This window comes from Phoxinus phoxinus, assembly GCF_949152265.1.
Source record: "Phoxinus phoxinus genome assembly, chromosome: 16".
NCBI lineage: Eukaryota > Metazoa > Chordata > Actinopteri > Cypriniformes > Leuciscidae > Phoxinus > Phoxinus phoxinus.
In genome coordinates, this window is record NC_136891.1 from 9,394,052 (window position 1) to 9,412,819 (window position 18,768).

At 38.9% G+C, this 18,768-nt stretch overlaps 1 protein-coding gene across 4 annotated transcripts in view; it reads right to left on the reverse strand.

The window, feature by feature from the left end:
* Window positions 1–18,768, reverse strand: part of ncoa1 (nuclear receptor coactivator 1) — a 62,347-nt gene that overhangs the window by 12,305 nt on the left and 31,274 nt on the right. For 3 of the 4 annotated variants that reach the window (XM_079639605.1, XM_079639602.1, XM_079639603.1), the window contains 10 exons: window positions 11,538–11,644; window positions 11,181–11,358; window positions 10,012–10,191; window positions 9,631–9,729; window positions 6,049–6,189; window positions 5,159–5,306; window positions 4,075–5,056; window positions 2,740–2,905; window positions 2,457–2,639; window positions 2,219–2,339 (listed from right to left, as the gene is read on the reverse strand). In XM_079639605.1, the coding sequence (XP_079495731.1) occupies window positions 2,219–2,339; window positions 2,457–2,639; window positions 2,740–2,905; window positions 4,075–5,056; window positions 5,159–5,306; window positions 6,049–6,189; window positions 9,631–9,729; window positions 10,012–10,191; window positions 11,181–11,358; window positions 11,538–11,644 (2,305 nt within the window). The remainder of the gene's footprint in view (window positions 1–2,218; window positions 2,340–2,456; window positions 2,640–2,739; window positions 2,906–4,074; window positions 5,057–5,158; window positions 5,307–6,048; window positions 6,190–9,630; window positions 9,730–10,011; window positions 10,192–11,180; window positions 11,359–11,537; window positions 11,645–18,768) is intronic. The other variant, XM_079639604.1, reaches the window with a different exon arrangement.

Genomic DNA, 18,768 nt, shown 5'->3' on the forward strand with positions numbered 1-18,768 from the left:
ATGTCCCTCTCAAGATTCAAGAAATCAGCAGAGCTCTGCGTTTTGGAGGTTGGTCATGCTGACAATGAGGTCAATCATCTCGTCGGCCATGAAGTCACGCCTCTGGCAGGCTGAAGAAAGGGAGTTGTCTCCGCGTTGGTGGAAAACCACACTTCGCCGTTTCTCCCAATCCACCCAGACCCAGGATCCTCCGAATCCTCCTCGCCTTCAGTGGAAGCTAGAGAGGATGATGAGGGTGCCACATCCAAATCAGGATCTGCCTCTCCTGAGTCTGTGGTGTCAGAGGGAGAAGACAATACCATCCTATGTAGCTCGCTGGACGGGTCGGGCTGCAGAATCATCTCTAGAACTTCACTACAAGTCAAGCCCTTTCTCATGTTGCTTGCTGCTCTTCTCACCATCAAATGACCAGCAGGCTTGCATGCAAGTGTTTAAATACACTTGCTTAGTTTTTGTTTAGTCTGCATTTCTCACCATCAAAAGGCAGATGCATAAATACACCTTTTTTGTTTTTGTTTACTCCATGTAGTTCTGAGAGCTGAGTTGCATATTTTGATTTTCTCAGACGCATCAAGGTGAGGTCTCTCACTCTCACACACACACACACACACACACACACACACACACACACACACACACACACACACACACACACACACACACACACACACACACACACACACACACACACACACACACACATACACTTTGTTATGCTATTATACTCCATGTAAAAGCCAGAAACTAAGCTTTTTTTTTGCACAGGCCTACCTAAAGGGTTAATGGTGCCACCTGGTTATCAACAGTAAAAATTACAAATTTTACCTCTTCCCAACAGGGAAAACCACCAACAATCAAAAATGCATGATTTTATGGTGTCATGGCTTTGCAATCAAAAAATGTGGTTATAATGGAAGTCAATGGGGCAAAAACAGCCACAAACAGTAAATGAGGGAGAAAAAGTTTAAATCTGATGCTGCACAAAAACTAACAATGCATCAAAACCAATGTTGTTTCTAATCTTTGACATGTCCAAGACTGTGATAAAAGGTAAAAAAAAATCCAGTCCACAATCACATTTTAGATTGAAAATAAGTAATTTTGTGTTTTTTCCCTCCCAAATCAGTGACATAATTTATGAATTTGGCAATTAAAGAGTTAAAATCTTGATTTTTTTTTAAAACATTTAGTAGTTTTGAACAGGACTGATGTTGATTAATAGATTTATGCAAAAAAAATGGCAAAAAAATATTTATCTGATCAATTTTTACAGCAGTTTAAAGTAGTGGCTGTTTTCAGCCACGAACATAACGAAAGGGTAGTGAATTTGCCCAGAGTGTACTGTTAAGTTTTTGAAAATTTTCAAAGCATTTTCCTAAAATATGTGTAAAAATAAGCTTTGTCACCAAAAATCATTCCATTTGTTGAAACACGGAAAAAGTTATGGCCAAAATAAGACTCAAAAATACCCCATAGTGGCTGAAAACAGCCCCAACAGCACATAAGGGTTAATGTTTATTTGATGCTATACATTAACTAGAAGGAAGAGATGATCGGTTCACGAGCAGCTTTAACGGAGGCTCGACAGCGATCTGTCACACACATTAAAGAGCCACAAAACGGTATTTATTGTTTCAATTTCTTGACAAAATTGCCAAATTTGAAAGGCTTTGTTTCATATCAAAAGTAACCTGGTCTGTCCTGTCTGTCGGCGCGTTATCAGTGTCCTCTCTGCTCCGCGATGTATTTTTCACTGCGTGAGAACAGTGTGGCGTGAGAGCGCCGTGGCTTGTTGGACATAGCAACAGTAACTAAAGGGGGCAGGTCTTTGCGAACGGTCAATTTGGAAAAAATGAACATATGAACCGGTGTGCCGTGCTGCTTATATTTATCACGCAGTAAAAATGAAAACGTAAACGTAGCCCATGCCTGTAATGTATATCGGAAATGTGTTTAAAAATCATATCACTGTTATTGAAAAAAATTATATCGCGATACATATTGATATTGAATTATTGTCCAGCCCTAACTATATCAATTATCTTTTGTCCCCCAGTTCTGTAGCCTGATTATTATCAATAATCTCACACACTGAAGAAGGCCTGAAAGCCAAAACATTTATATTTTTCATCCACGTGTAAAAAATAAAATAACAAAATTTGTGAAATTTGTGTGCAAATCACAATTGAATTAAATAATCACATCCATAAACACTCACTCTTGAGGAGAGGACAGAGGGGCCTGTGTCTGGCTGTCCAAGCTGCTATCAAAGGTCATTGGTTCAACCAGGGTCAAGGGTTGGAACTGCTGAGAATCAGGAAGCTCCAGCTTGGCCAGACCTTAATAAAAAAAAATATGATAACATCTTGTTAAAAGTCTTATTTCTTCCCTTGGTCTGCTATTCAAATTCTTTCTATTTAAAAAAAAAATATGTTTTGGCACATTCAATTTTGTACCTGTGGTGGTGTTGAAAGAGTTGAGGCTGGTTGGACTAGCAAAGGGGCTGCTGCTCTCCTTTGAGGGCTGGAAAGGGTCTGTCTGCCCAAGATCCGGCACCTGGACCTGACCCTGGTTTGGTGTAGAGGGGTCACAAAACTCAAAAGAGGACTGATTCGAGAGGTTTGATCCATCAGGGAATGCTACAGAGAGAAGTGGAGGAGGAGAAAAGCAGTTATTAAGGACTTAAGATAAATTAAAAAAATCTGAATTTTATAATTACTCCAGTGGGACAGGTCTCACCTTTGCTTGATGTTCCTGGTGACTCTCTCTTCACATTCCCCCCGATGGAAAGGTTGTCGTCACTGGGCTGGACGAGCACTGGCTCCTCTATAGATTTACCTCCCACAGAGCTTCTCCGAGTGGGCAAGAGCTGGTTCAAAGTGTCCAGATCGGTACTGGGAAACTGCTAACACACAGCGGTGGAGTGAAAATGAGAGCAAAGGTCATTGACATCAAAAGGCACACCAGAGCACAAGAAAGATAAAGTCCAAACGTGACTGCCTCAAAACAGTTTAAGAACACAGTAACTGAGGGAACCCAGCAAGAATAAGGGTTACAAAATGTATCGCTATATTCAGTAGGACACTGAAGGGGAGTTCATGGTAACAGAGGTTTTTAAGCTGCAAATAATTTTCATAAGAAACAACCATTTCCTGTGCCAGGGATGATGGGATAAGGACACATCCAACAACAAGACAAAGTTGAGAAGAGATTACTGTAACTTTATGCAAATGAGAAGACAACATGATTCTTTTGTCAAAAACTATGACTAACAGAAAAAAATAATTAATTAAATATTCCATCATGCCATTTTCATTTATTTTAGTCAATTTTAGTCTAGCTAAAATGGAATCTTATTTGAGCTGATGAAAATACATTTTTGGCGACGTGAATGTGCAAAATTAAGCCAAATATTCAAACCTTTCAAATATTTAAACATTGTCAACAACATTCAACAAAAGCATTTGAAATATGACCTTGTTGTGAAAACCTGAGCCTCTGAAATAATTATGAGTACACATTAATTGTAATAAAATTCTTTAAGCTTGCTTCAATATTTTTTAATTAAAATGTTTTATGTATTGTGATTATGTGCATTTTTCACCTCATTCTCGTTATCACTGTTACGAAACAAAAAAATAAATTTGGCAAAATAAATTTCTATCAGCCAAACATCCCATTTGTGATCAGATATTTAAAAGCTATGCGCATGAGTAAACGTACTACTACTTAAAAGTTTGGAGTCAAATAGATTTAAAAAAGAAAAAATTAATTATTACCTTTATGTAGCAAGGCCCTACCCTGGAAATCCATAGTTCTCACGAGAGCAGAATTTGCGATTTTACTCTGGTGTCGAGTAATAATGCTCATTAAATATTAATTTTACTTCTTTTAGTAATATTATTTCACAAACAAAACAAAAAATCTTGCCGACCCAAAACCTGTAAACATAAATTGAGTTGTGAAGTTTACCAATAATGTTAAGGCTTTAGTCTTTGTGGCATAGTAACATATAGATGTACTAAGATATTATTTCATTAAGTACAAATATGGAATAAATCAGGAAGTAAATACCGGACTGGGCTTGTCAATGGATTGAGGTGAGCAAGCGATTGCAGACACGTTGGTGGCTGCAGCAGCGGCACAGGGTACATTCTCTCTGCTCCCTTTCTTCTCGGCCTTCACCTTGACCGTCTGGAGGCTGAGAGTGGCCGGAGGCGGCAAGTCTTCCAGGTCCTTTTCATCCGTATCCAGCAGGAAACGTAGCAGCTGATGGTCCTGGGGCTCCTTCCCGAGCCCCCGTGCTACCAAGGCCGCATTGGGACTGGTCGGAGGCTCCTTCTTAATGTCAAGCTCCTTGCCTGCATCTGCAGGGCTGTTGTCTTGGAGCAGGCCGTGCAGAATCTTATGGCGCTCGGTCAGGCTGCGGTGAGAGCCCGGGCATTGGGACACGGGTGAGGGACGGGGTTGAGAGTCGTGTTCGGAGGCACCTGCATCGGGGTTGCCGTCCAAGAGCTGGTTGAGTTTGGGGTTGCCTACCGTCTTCGGCTCATCGGTGGATGCTTCCGGCGGTTTGGCCGGAGGCTGACGTGCCGGGGAGCTGCTGGGGGTTGGAGTCTGTCTGGGAGGCAGGGGAGAGGGGAGAGAGAAACCGACACCATCGCCGCTAGATTGCTGCCTGGTCAGTCCGCCAGCGGGTGAGTGAATGCCGGGCGTTGAGGGGGAAAAAGGATGGACGGGCACACGTGGGCTGCTGGCCAGGCCCGGGCTGCCCCGTGGAGGTCGGGGCGACATGAATGAGGTAGAGGTGGATGTGAGCGGGCTGCCTAGTGGAGAGGGGCTGCTGACCTGCTGGGAGGGCCCAACACGGCTGGGCGTCAGGTAGCCAGGTGGAGTGGGTGTGGGGGGTCCAGGAGTGGCATAGGTGCCGTTGCTGTTGTTGAGATGGAGGCTGAGGTCACTGGAGGGCTGCAGGGCAGGTGAACGGGAGGGTGGGGCAGCAGGAGATGGAAGGCTGGGGGTAGTGTTTTCCTGAGAGCTAGCAGTGTTGTGTTCCCTAAAACACATTAAAATAAAAAAATATGTCAGATCCAATAGTCGTTGTGTGCTGTGTTAAATTAAAGGGACATTCTCTGTGTTGGTTACTGTGAGAGGATACCTGTCTATAGTGTGAATGCCCATGATGAAGGGCTGTACATCTGGGTTTTGGGGGCAGCAGAATTTGCAGCGCGTCTGCGCACTGAGGGACGTCCCGTCACTGAGTGTGAAATGGTAGAGAGGACTGATGGCCGTGCCGTGGGTCATCACTGTCAACACACACAATGATTAAATCAGTCACAGTTTCTACAAAAATATTAAGCAGCACAACCATTTTCTACATTGTTAATAATAAGAGATGTTTATTGAGCACCAAATCAGTTTAGGATCACTGGAGAATGACACTGAACACTGGAGTAGCGGCCGCTGAATTCAGCCTTGTCATCAGAGGAATAAATACATTTTAAAATAGACAGTTATTGTAAATTGTTAATATTGCACTATATTACACTATACTACTGATTATTTTAATCAAATAAATGCAGCCCTGGTGAGGATAAGAGACTTTCACAAACATACAAAAAATAGACTCCAAACTTATGAATACAATACCCAATATTCATACCTCTATTTTTCTTTTTATAAGATTATTTTTGCACTTTGATTGGAGGAAAGCATTAGGCATCAATAAAAATAGAATTTTCAATTAAACAGCTTTTTCTGGCAAATAAAAACTGGCTACTCGATTAAACGAAGAAATAATCCACAGATTGATCAATTATCAAAATAATTGTTAGTAGCAACCATACTGGGCAGAAATGAACAGTATGAAAAGCAATAAGTAAATGAGATCAAAGGTTATTAAGCTATGAATAAAAAAATGCATGTGTAAATCATCAGATACATCATAAAAAGTGGTTCTCTAGTTAAAGAAAGACATGGTCTAATCATCGCTGCCTTAAAATTTCAAGTACTACTCAAAATGGCAAGAACGGAGGTGAACGTGCTCACCCTCATGAAGCAGCTTCTTGGCATGGGAGGGCTCGTTGCCCTGAGGCTGGAAGAAAGCATAGATGCACTTCCTGACCAGATCCTCCCAACCTGGTCGGCCTGTGGCCCTCAGAGCACTCGTCTCAATAGAGATGATTTTCCCTGCACACACACACACACACACACACACACACACACACACACACACACACACACACACACACACACACACACACACACACACACACACAACACACACACGATTTTGTCAACAGGACTAGAAGTTCAAGAGGAAGCTTTTCACATTACAGTTTTAACAACAAACAGTTTTGCGCTTCCTTGTGCAAGAATAGAAAAAGCACATAGTTTCAGTTTCAGTCTCCATGTTTGTTATTCTTCTCCAGCATGTTTCTTTTTCTTCTCCTGCACTAAACTAAGCAAGACTTTTGAGGAACAAAGCCACATCTGTATTTACACAGGAATGACAATCACAGGAAACAATGTACGAGCTCAATGTACCTGTCACATATGTGATGTTTGGAAAATTCTTTTTTTTTAAATAGTGCATTAAAATGGAAGGTGACGTCTGGAAATGCGTTTTAAAGGGGTCATATGGTGCTTTTTAATGTTTTCCTTTTGCTGTAGTGTGTAATGTATCTGTTTGTGCATGTATACGATCTGATCCATTTATTCTAGCTAACAGAGGATAGAATAATCCAGACCTGCCTAAAACGCCTCAAAGTCGAGATATTACATCAGCTGGCCAATCAGAGCACTGTGAGCTTTTCAGGAGGAGCTTTTTAGAAATGAGCATGTTTCAGACAGACAGGGGATAAAGTAGAGTATGTGTAAATTTGCTTTATGAATATTAACCTGTTAGCCTTCACCAGAGCGAGGACGCTCTGAAGCGTTTTTTTTTTTAAATAGTTCAAAGTTACTATCAGATTTAATGTTATTACCTTGACAAACTATACATCTTTAAAAATATATAAGTCTCACGTTTCAGTATTTGACCACTATTGTATTCTGAGAAACTTATAGTGACAGTTATGTCTTAATTTGTGTCAGGATTTATGTAATGAAAAAATGAGTCGATACCTTTAATATGAATTATGAGCGTCAGCTGCTCCATTCAGAAAAAAACTCCGGTGCTGTTGTCTTGAGAACGCGTGACAAAACAACGTTCCTCAGGGCTTTTGGCTCAAAAATGTGCAGATTTGGAGAAATATTGATATATTATCATAGGTTTACATCATATTTCTATAGACAGGAATAATATTTATTGAATTTATATCCAAATGCGTCGATGTATACATAAAGAGCGCTGGATACTCTGATGTACTGTGTTTTCAATCCATACAGCAGAATGAGGGCGCTCTATGCACAGTTTTTTCCAAATATGGGAGCTCACGAAGAAGAACAATAACCTGTGACCTTCCAGGACGTCACTGACATAAACACAGCTAACGTTAGCTTTCAGAGATCGCTATAACATGCAGATAAAGATGTTTTGAAGACAATAAACATGATTGCAATGATATTTGATTTACCTGTGTTCTTCGAGCCATGTCAGGTATTTTTATAATAATAGATTATATGTATAATGCAATGCTAATCGATATAGACTTTACAAACATGCAGAATACCATAAACTCATTTATTTTCTGTCTGATTTTCTTTTCTGAAGCCAAATAAGATCATAGAAGATTATTTAAAACACTCGACTTGCGCTATAAAGTAAGTTTGGAGCATAAAACAGGGTTTTAATCTCATAAATTGTCGTGTATTGATGGTGTGCTAAGCTAACATGCTAGCTAGCTCTCTAGTTGCACCTGCCATCTAGCTGTTATTTTTTATGATTTTTTTTCTAAATCGGAATGCTTACTGAAATATTTCTTTATTTGAGAAAGGCATTTGATACAGTTTCAAATGTGAAGTGAAGATTATGAAAGAAATTAGGGGGTGAAACACCGTGATTAGCCAGTCGTTAGCGATTATAATGGAGACAAAGGAAAATAATATTTATGGCCATAAGCCGGCTGGAAAGGTGTAAATGTGAGCAGGAGAGAGTGACACTGAATGGGGCTCGTTTGCACCACAAAACAATAGAGACAATAGACTGAATAGATGCTAATAGATGACAATAAACACAAGTTTGCATTTTAGAGTCAATTCAAAATAAAGTCATTTGAGATGATCTTGAAAAACATTTAACAAAATACAGAGTTTTAGACTTATCACCTTCAAATTTTAAATATAACATGGTCAGACATGTGTCTTTAGCTGGAGTGCATTTCTAGAGTGCTGACGGGCCAACTTCAATTTAATTTTCATGAAGATGTTTCATAAAAATAAATTTCTAATAACTTACACAACTTTGAAGCTATTCATAATTTTTTTTTCATTATGACAATAATTCATTCTACATTTCCAATAAAGTGCCAGGTGTCAGCTTTCAAATGAGACCATACTTGAGCTTTTAGGACGAAGGGTCAATGAATTGAATCTTTTTTAGGTTGGGTATGCAATTTCTGGGGATTTTTCAAAAGTGGCGCTGAAGGCTAACAGGTTAAAGCATGTTTTATTAATCCCAAAAATCAAAGTAATGAACGTTTAAAATAGCATATGACCCCTTTAAAAGTGTTTTTAATCAAAATAATTATTTCATATTTCATTATATATATTTCAAAAAAAAAAAAAAAAAAAAAAAAGTGGCTGTGTTCGAAATTGCCCCCTGTACCCTCATTCACTATTCCCTAAATTGCTCCACTAATATAGTCCACTTGAAGGAGTGAATGAAAAGGGGTGAATTCAGACACTAATTGTGCCTGAAGGGCAGTGGCTTTTGCATAGTTTGTGCTTGCCGTTAAATAATAATTTTAAACTTTTGAAACATAGCGGCAGTTGTAATAAAAAGATTTATATTGAGCTCTGTAATGGAAATATATAATTAATGTATAAACCAATGTATAAACCTTAATTAAACAATTTAATAATCAATTAAAAAGGAATGTATAGCTGTATGATATGACGCTGTAGCCACATGGGTGGAAAAATGGATTGATGGATGATTGAGCTCCGAGCGCCATCTTCCTGTGAGACAGTGCATTATGGGTATTCTCTAGCCGTTGAGCGCACAACGGTTATATACTCGTTATTGCGGTGCATTGTGGGATTGAATGAGTGCACTGTATGATATTGGACACCACTACAAACAGCTGTCCCTTCAAATAGTGCCTATTTAAGGGTATGGGGGGCGATTTTGTACACAGCCATCGAGACATACAGCAAAAGCATGAGATGGTCAAAAGAGACCATCAGATATGTTTGCATACAAAAACAATTAGGAGTTTGTCCTCCTGTGTGAATATTTGTGTCCATATTTGTCATCATCTCTCGCTAACTACAGTATTTATTTTTATTTATTAATTTTATTTTGAAAACAGCTTTTTCAACTACTGTTTTCTGCTTTGCAATAGTTGTTTTATTTTGGATTTGCTCAAATTTGTAAATCAATAGTTTAGTCTTTGGTTTAGCTTATGAAAATATTTTATGTAAAGTCTAGTATGTGTTTGTGTGTGTGTGTGTATAATGAAACACTACCTGTAGGGTCCTGCTTGGTGATAAAGGACTCCGTACTGACAGGGATCTGAGGTGGACGGGGCATTCGACATGCTATACATATCAAACAGCTCTGCAGGTCTGTGGACAACAGAGACATCATGGTCTAAACACAAAGTGACCCCCTCCCCCCCTTGCTATATGCAACACATTTTTAAACACATATGTAAAAAACATAATTAAACATGATTTGATTAGAAAAATGCAAAATAGAAGCATTTTTATTATTGGACTGAGAAAAAATAAAATAAAAAAGATTTCAGATTTGAACACTGGCACGTCAATGACAGCTTCATCAGACTCCCTTGCACCAAGTTAAATATTTATATGGGTATGACTTTATGAGTGTGTGTGTGGTCTCACCCTCGCCCTCCTCCTGCACCGCTCTGGGCTGAGAGACCGTGAAGCACTGCATGAGCTCATACTGTTGTCGGGCCTCCTGGTTCTCTGTGTCCACCTCATCTGGAGGCCTTTTCAGCAACCTGCAGTTAAACGTGTGGCAGTTCCTCCGGCCTTGCTCCTGAGGCCATGGCACACCGTTTACTGAAAACACACACACAGATGTGCAAGGTAAGTGAAGTGCGAGATAAAGACCACCAGTGGAGTGTAACGGAGTTCTGAAGTGAATGAGGTTGACCTCAAACGTTTGTGATAGTATTCACAGTGAATGATTAACACAGAGCTCTAACTGCCTTTTGTTTTTTCCCCACAAACGGTTTTATTTTTTTAAAAAAATTTAAATGGCTTGTACAAACAGTTAAATCCAGATGCACCCCCAACATCTTCCACATCCAAAAGTTAGTAACTGCCAGCCAGCATGGATAGGTTATTGGGACTCCAGAAACCCAGTGGCTTCAAATACCTGTCTGCTGCTCAACAGTGGCGTTTTATAGCTGCCCTTTTTATACAATTAATTTGTTTGACAGAAACTTTATCTGACCGAGTTCTTCCGTGCCTAAATCACTCACAAATCTTTTGATAGTTCAATAATCTCTATTCATTTTTCGCAAAATATTAGTTGTTTTCATGTCTTTTACAAGACATTTGCAACATTTCATGCGTTTCATCTTCAGAAAGATCTTTCTTCGCCCCCGTATTGCGTGAGAACTGTGACTTGCTTAATGCCAAACAACCTCTTTAAGCAGGTTTTTCATTTACGGTACCCAAGAAGACCTAGCAAACTATTTAACAAACCTGTCTGAGATTGATACCAGTTACCTAATATGAGAAATAAAACAAACAAACTCTTTGTTTGAAAAACTAAAATCTCAATCTTTGTTTGACTGAAATCCTACTTTTGTTTTTGTATACATCATAAACAAATCAATTCATAGCCTCAGGCAAATAGTCCTGTGCATTTTCAAGAGAGTCTGAAGCTCAAGCTTTCAGTCGCATGATAACATTTGGGCAGTAACAAAATCAGCCGTAGTGAGCTTCTTTTTACACCTATGCGAAGAACTTCGCCGTGAGTATATTGGGGCCTTTATCTATCATTCGGCTCTTACTGTTTCCGTCCTCACCGAGAGACTCACCAAGGCTTTTGGGTAGCAGGTTGCGCACAAACTCGTTGTGATCTCCCACATGAAGGATGCTGTAGACGCTGGAGGTCATCAGCTCTTCCTGACTATAACCCAGATAACTGGTGACATTTTCAGACACAAACACAATGCGCCCCTCGCGGTTCGCAACGAAAAAGAAGCCATCCAGGGCCTGGTGGAGCGGGCAGAGAATAGAGATAGAGGACACAAATAAGATGTATGTTGCACTAAAGTGCAATATTCCCAACCATAGGAAATGGGCCAGGCTAATTTGACAACAAATACAGGTCTACAGCAATACTCAGACATCAGTGTTTTCTACAGATAAACAATCCGAAAAGTTCAACATACCGCCAAAAGGAGTGGCCCAAGGGCTTCCTTCTCCACCATGCCCTGACTGCTGGACGATATGTCACTCTTTTGCACCTCATCATCTGGAGACATCAGAGCTGCTTTCTCTGTGGGCACACAAAGAAATCTCAAATCCCTGGTAAGTGATACCAAAATTTGAGAGCGTGAATATACATTACCGTTTTTTTGTTTTTTGAAATAAATACGCAAACACTTTTATTCAGTTAGGATGCAGTAAATTAATCAAAAGTTGCAGTAAATACATTTATAATTTTACAACAAAAAATCCATCAAGGTCTCAAAAATAAAAAGGCACAATTGTTGAATCCTAAAAAAAAATGCATCAGTTTCCAAAAAACATTAAGCAGCAAAATTGTTTTCAACATTGATAGTAAAAATGTCTCGAGCACCAAAGCAGCATATTAGAATGATTTCTGAATGATCATGTGACACTGACTGCAGAAATTTTCGCTTTGACGTCACATGAATAACATGAATGACATATAAAAATGAGCTCAAATAGAAAAGAGTTATTTTAAATTTGTAAAAATAAATCAAATAAATGCAGCATTATAGACTCTAAAAAAAAAAAGAAGAAGAAAAAAATCTCACTGACCCTAAACTTTTGAATGGTAGTTTGCATTTAAATGCACTTTCTGTTGGTACGGTGAAATGCACATTCACACAGTTTTGTGGCCTCAAGTTTTGGTTCCTGGTGTAAGGCCAGCAGGTTTTAGTTTGCGGGAAACATAATCAATTCCTCCAAACAAATCTTATGCATGCCTATCTGTCAGAGCTTTCTCTAATGTGTTAGCGCCTTTTATTCACACACAAAGAAACGTGAATCATTTCACTATTGTCCTCCTTCCTCTCCTGGACTGGGTGGATGAAAGCTACGCAGCGGAAGCTTCTCTTAGACTAATGCGAGCAAAGTGATACTTTTGGAGGGGAGCCAGCAGCAGTAAGTGCAGAGAGCACTCTTGAGAAACGCTTGAGACCAAAGAGTCACAATTCGGTCACTCCCATCCCAGTTAGACTCAAAGAGCTGATAGAAAGTGTCAATAATTATTCTACTGCCAAACTACTTAACCTTCTTTCTCCTCTCGAGATCAAAGCTTCTGAAGGACCGTTTGAGAACTCGACTCGGTCCAGCAGCTGGAGAGAAGAGAGGACGAGACTGTTTGTTTTGGGCTGCATTCTAAGTGAAGATTTCTTGAAGGAAAGGCTAAATTTAGATCAGAGCTTGAGCGCCGTATTTACACACATAATAGCAATGTAGCTCTCGCCGAGGAACTTCTGCAGAGCGCTCAACTCAGAGACGACATCAATCTGGTTTGTTTCTATCTGAACTCTGCAACGCAAGAGCTTAAAATGAAGTCAGTATGGTGGGAGAGGAACAGGCGTTTTGGGTCGTTAGACAAAAGTTTGGCCAATACATTGCGACTGAGAAGTGATGTACCGGTACAGTAATTGGTGATTGTCGACGTGGTGTGAATTGGCCTTGAAATGAACGATACTCCAATCTTTCGGGTCTTTAAGAAGAGGTGTGCTACTGATTTTCTAAGCAATCAGACTTCTTATATAGTGGACAATAAAACACAATTGAAAAAAATCCTACAGTTACATTAGTAAAATTCCAGTGAAATTATGTGACAAAAGGTCAATTGTTGATTGTCAACAGTTTAGAGATGAACGAAGCAAAGCACACATTGAAGTCGCTTTCAAACCAAGCAGTTTCCTGTTGGTTTATTTTTAATAAACCAACTATAAAGTCTATATAGTTTATTTCCTGACGGATCTGAGCCATTTCTAAAAACCTAAAGAACACAGAAACTTAAGAGTAGTGCTGTTTTGGCTTGGATCAATGAGCGACCACCTAGAACACCCTAGCAGGCACATGCCACATAGCAACATGTTAAAAAACACTGAAAACACCTTCGCAACTACATATAAATAATCGACAACCACCTACAACACCTTAAGATCATGACACCACTTATAATCTAGTCGAGAATCACAATTCCTTCTCAAACGATTGTGGATTAATTACAACAAAACATGTTTTAGAGTTGAGATGCATTTAACAGCCAAGCACAGAAAGGCTTACGTTTTATTCTACACCATCTTACAGCCAATCAAGGTTCTGCATCATGAAATATATTTAAATGGAGTTAATGTAATTAAACAAAAATCACAATTGTGAAGGATCGAAAATCATTCTAGAATCGGATCGTGACTTCCTGAATTGACACAGATAAAAGTGTGTGAGGTGTGTAAAGATTCTCCTTCTAAATACATCCTGTCAATTTAAATAAGAATGGCAAAGTGAACGAATTTCATCATGCACAGTCCTTAAAATGAGCTGAATAATACTTCAAGTAATTTCACCCAGGCATTCAACTAAACAGAGAGCAAACAAAGCTAATGGCTGCTGGTTTTCATGACCATTGCCATGAGAATTGTGCTCTGACTTAATTTCTCAGGTTTCAAATTGAATCGGATTTTGATATTTTTTTGTGTGCATTTGTTGAGGGGCTGGAATGTTAATGAAGTGCACTGTGCTGTATGAGAGCATGGCTGAAATGTGAAAAATGTCTTTGATGTACCCTTCATCCAACTAAAAGTGACATTTGATCCTAGTGTCTTCATTCATATCATCTGGAAAACACATAAATAGTGTGCAAACTTTTTCATACCCACACACAGACAGGATCGATCTGAGGTAGTCTCAAAAAATGTGAAGTTGCAAATATTTCCATGACAGATCAGAAGAATTTACTGATGTAGTTCTGAATTTAAGATGAATGCGTAGATCCTCGATGATCAGAATTAAAGGTGGGTGGTTGATTAAAATCTTAGTATGAGTATTTTTATGTCATGGTGACAGACTAAAACATGATATACTTTTCTTTCTTTTTTTTGCTGGAAAATCAATGGAAAAATGGCCTCCAATACACACCCTGCTCCAGTTTTCGTCATCCCTTCCACTTAAAGTTTAGGTAAAGTAGTCCTGTCACAAAAATATATTTACCACGGTATAAACAGACACACTTCTACCATTGCGAGGTATCGGATGTCATACTGCTCAGCCCTAAAAGTGTACCAAGAGACCTTCAGGTGACATTCCAGGTAAACATGTTTTTAAAGGTTGATGATGGAACACATGTGAAAGGTTAAGCTTAAGAGGTGAAAGTGTGTTCTTGTCTGACAACATTAACACCACCCTAAGCCAGGGATAGGAGGGGCGGCGTGTTCCTGTTTCTCTTTCTCGCAGGAAGAGAGGGGAAGCTGAGGTCTACGAGAGGCCCTCTCTTGCACAAGGTCAGGGGGCAGGGTCGCATCGCCATTGGCTGTTCTCTCGCACGCCCCTGCGGCCCCCCCTCTCCCTCAGGCTGAGAGCTCTGAATGAAAACAGAGAGGGCCAGCGCTCTGGGTGACAAACTAGAACTAAAGCAAGCTCATGAGTGAGATGACCCTATTGAAGGATGACAACAACAAAAAACCTCGGTTGTTAAAGTGAACCACATCAGCTTTTAAATCATATTTTATGCTAAAGCCCAAGTACTGCATTATATAGAATATTCACCAAATAAATAATTTTGTGGGTGATATATAAAACATTGGTTTATATCATGAATATTGAAAAAAGGGAGACATTTAAAGGGAAGGCAGGCAGTTTTTGGAGAGGCTAGCAATAGCAAGCTAGCTTTGAAAGCATAAGATCCCCTCCCTTTAGAGCGTCTCCAAAGCCACACTTCCTCCAAAACACATGAAGGCTTACAGAAAGGAGAAAACTAAAGCGTTACGAGAGATGGCGTTAAACTACCTCATGTCTCATAACATTACAATAATAATGAACATAAACAACTTAAAGAGTACTGACCAGTATCACCTGACTGCTGCAGATAATTTTGCCGTTGATAATGTCACGGGTTTACATCTCTTACAAATTACCGTAGTTTTGGTATGAACACAGTCGCAGCATAAGCGCATTATTTTGGTTCAGGAGGAACTGTAAAAGATGGCTGCTTTTTTAGTGGCGGTGTTCAGTAACTGAGGTCTGTTTAACTGTGCATTGCATGAAACGCGCTGATGACTTTCAACCGGCATAACAAAAAATATTTCTGGAACTGCGACAACAGGTTTACAAATGCTTCTCATTCATAAATCTACATGAAATGCATGAAACATAACATGCTGTAATCATCTGTGCACATCATCTGAGCACAAAACTGTTCAAAATTATGCTAATGTGAAAAAGTGAAAGTGCCGTATTACCCTGCCCTCCCACAGGTGGTCACACATCTTCCTTCATTTATAGTCAAAGAAACTGATTACACTTCTTGCTTAAGCAAAACATCTTCATATGCTCACCTATGCAACACAATTTAACCCATGTCCCACTGCTTCAAATGATAATAATAATGCCTTTCCTCCTACAGCGCATATGCGCCAGATATAGCAGAGCGGTTCTAGCAACTATCTGTCAAGTGCCATTTTAAAGGATTATGGTGTATACATTACAGTCCTGCAAAGAAACCAGAGACAGCTTAAAATGTTTGTGCTAGCCAGTGCCTGCCCACCTAATATCCAGACCCCACAACCTTCTGACATTGATGAATTTTTAGATATTCGGATAAACATCCTCTCGTGACCTCTTTGCATAAATTGATATTCACTATTCCAGGGGCTCCTTAGTTTGCCATGCCAACAAAACCCTTTTTTAAGGCCAGCAAATCATGAGATGACATGTTTACCGCTGTCGAAATGAAGAATGACCGGGTGCATGTTCTGAATTACTTTCAAGTGTGAGATAACGGGGTGATTTGGAGCTAGCTGACATGCTTTGTTCACATTTCAATTTACTTTAGAGTTTTCAAGGTGCCTCTCCTTGGGAAATAACGACGACGACAACAACAACAATCCAAATCATTTCTTGAAGCAAAATACTGGCAAGTTTCATGTACTGGCTGTGGCAATAAAATTAATACTATATTGCTTTAAGGTCAACCATAAATAATCTCCAAACAAATGAAACAATCTATGATAAGGAAATGAGCTTGGGTCACAAGGACTTTACTCAACTTAGGTCTCATCAGTAGTTCTTAGAAAATATTTAACCATTGAGAGGACTTGTCATTAAACAAACCAGACTCTTTCTCTGAAAACTAAGCCAGTTTTGGTAAAATTAGTTTGAAACTTATGTCTATTGATAGGCAGACCAACTAGTCCAAGTGTACTATATTTTATATAGCTTTGAAAATCAAGACAATTATTTATTTTGCATAGTTTATTGTAGTTTATTAATAAGAAATGAATTGAACCATAACATGAGTGATGCAATAAAAATAACGCATATTAGAAATACACTGTCAATCTTTCATTTAGTCCTGTATGACTGCATGCTTTATGGCATTGATAAATACATATTCCCAGATAGAATTATTTACATACCAAGTGGACTAATCTTAAGCAACCAGTCTTAAAAAGCTAAAATACATCACTGCAGATCTGACTTTAAACATAACACAGACATCTAGCTTTGACAAGAGCTAACATCCCCAAATGCTTGGTCAACACTAGACTGGCCAAAAATCCCAAATGTCTGGCTTGTAGGTAGAGTTAAGCCAATTTTTTTTTATAATTTATTCACCCTTGTCATTACAAACCTGTTATTTTCTTTCTTCTGTGAATCTTCTGTGATTGCTACAAAATTGCCCATGCAAGTTCCTATGACGATGATAATGATTTAATTTACACTTAATATTCAACAATATAATTGATCTGACTACACTAACACTATTTGATGAGAACTGAACGGAGCTGGACAATGACATCATTGTTTTCTGAAGAGCTGCTTTACAGCCGAATTTAACTCATTTAATAATTTATGATCTTTATAATGGTATTGAATCAGCAGCACTGAAATGACTTCAGTTGAACAATGACACTATTTTCTTTTTTTTAAGCGGTTTCATTTTATTGAATCATTATTTTGCTGTTAAACCCTGTAATGCTGAATTAAAACAATCTGTATTGTATAAAGTGCTATACAAATATGCCGATTTGGTACTTAAGTAACATTTATTATTATCAACATGAAAACAGTTGTGCTGCTTAATATTTTAATTGTGGAAACTGAGAAAATATTTTTGAGGAATAGAAAGTTCAAAAGAACCGCATTTTGTAACATTATACATGTACAGTACTTTCACTCGATGTAATGCATCTTTGCATAGAAAAAGTCATAATTTCTTAATAAACAAAAACAAACAAACAAACATACATTACTGACTTCAAACTTTTGAACAGTATACAGGAAGTCAACATCCCAGCAGAACTTCAAAACCTGTACTTTACCACTGAGTGTGTCTTGGACATAATATGGGTTCTCTTCATTTTATGGCTTTGTCTGAGAGCTCGGTCCAGTTACTGATTAAAACAAACCAAAAAGGCAAGCAAATAATCACATCCTCTGGGCCCCCCAAAAATATCTCACTAAAAGCCCTGCGCAACCAATTTAGAAGCACCTAAAAAAGGAGTGACGAGGGAACGATGTCGTTCTCACCACTATGATTTACAGCCAGTCCAACAACCAGATAAAAACCTTTTGTTGTGTTTCACATTTCAGTTTATTTCCCCCATTAGTCTTTAAGATGACTAAAGGAACAATCAGAACTGAAGTTCTAATCAGATTAGGGATGTCAACAAACCAAAAATCAAGTGCTATATGCACTATGCATGGTTTTTCCTGGGTCAAAAATGGTCTTCGGTGATTGCGGACGAACACAACCATCCACACATAGTAAAATGGATCCTACACATGCAAACTGTGATCACAGTACAGACAATAAATAAAAACATCTCTTGGTGCGTTCCTTAGTGCTCAATTCCGATTTATTGCTCAGATTCGATTTTTTTGTATAGCTGTTCACATTGTTGTTTTAAACGTGGCCAAAATCAGATTCCAGTGTGAACAGATCATAGTCCTGAACTGACCTGCATGCGCAAAAGAACGATAAAAGACGTCACGCAGCACGCTGTCATACGGAAGTAAACACGGAGGACATTAAAGTAAGCGATTATGTGTTTTTTTATTGTGTAATCTGCTGCCAGGCCAGCAAATTTAAGCGCAGGCAATAATTTTTTTAAAAAGAGGATGCGAAAAAAGAGAGCAGTGTTAAACATGACATGAGCCCTCATGTTTTGCTTGTACATAGAGCTGTCACTG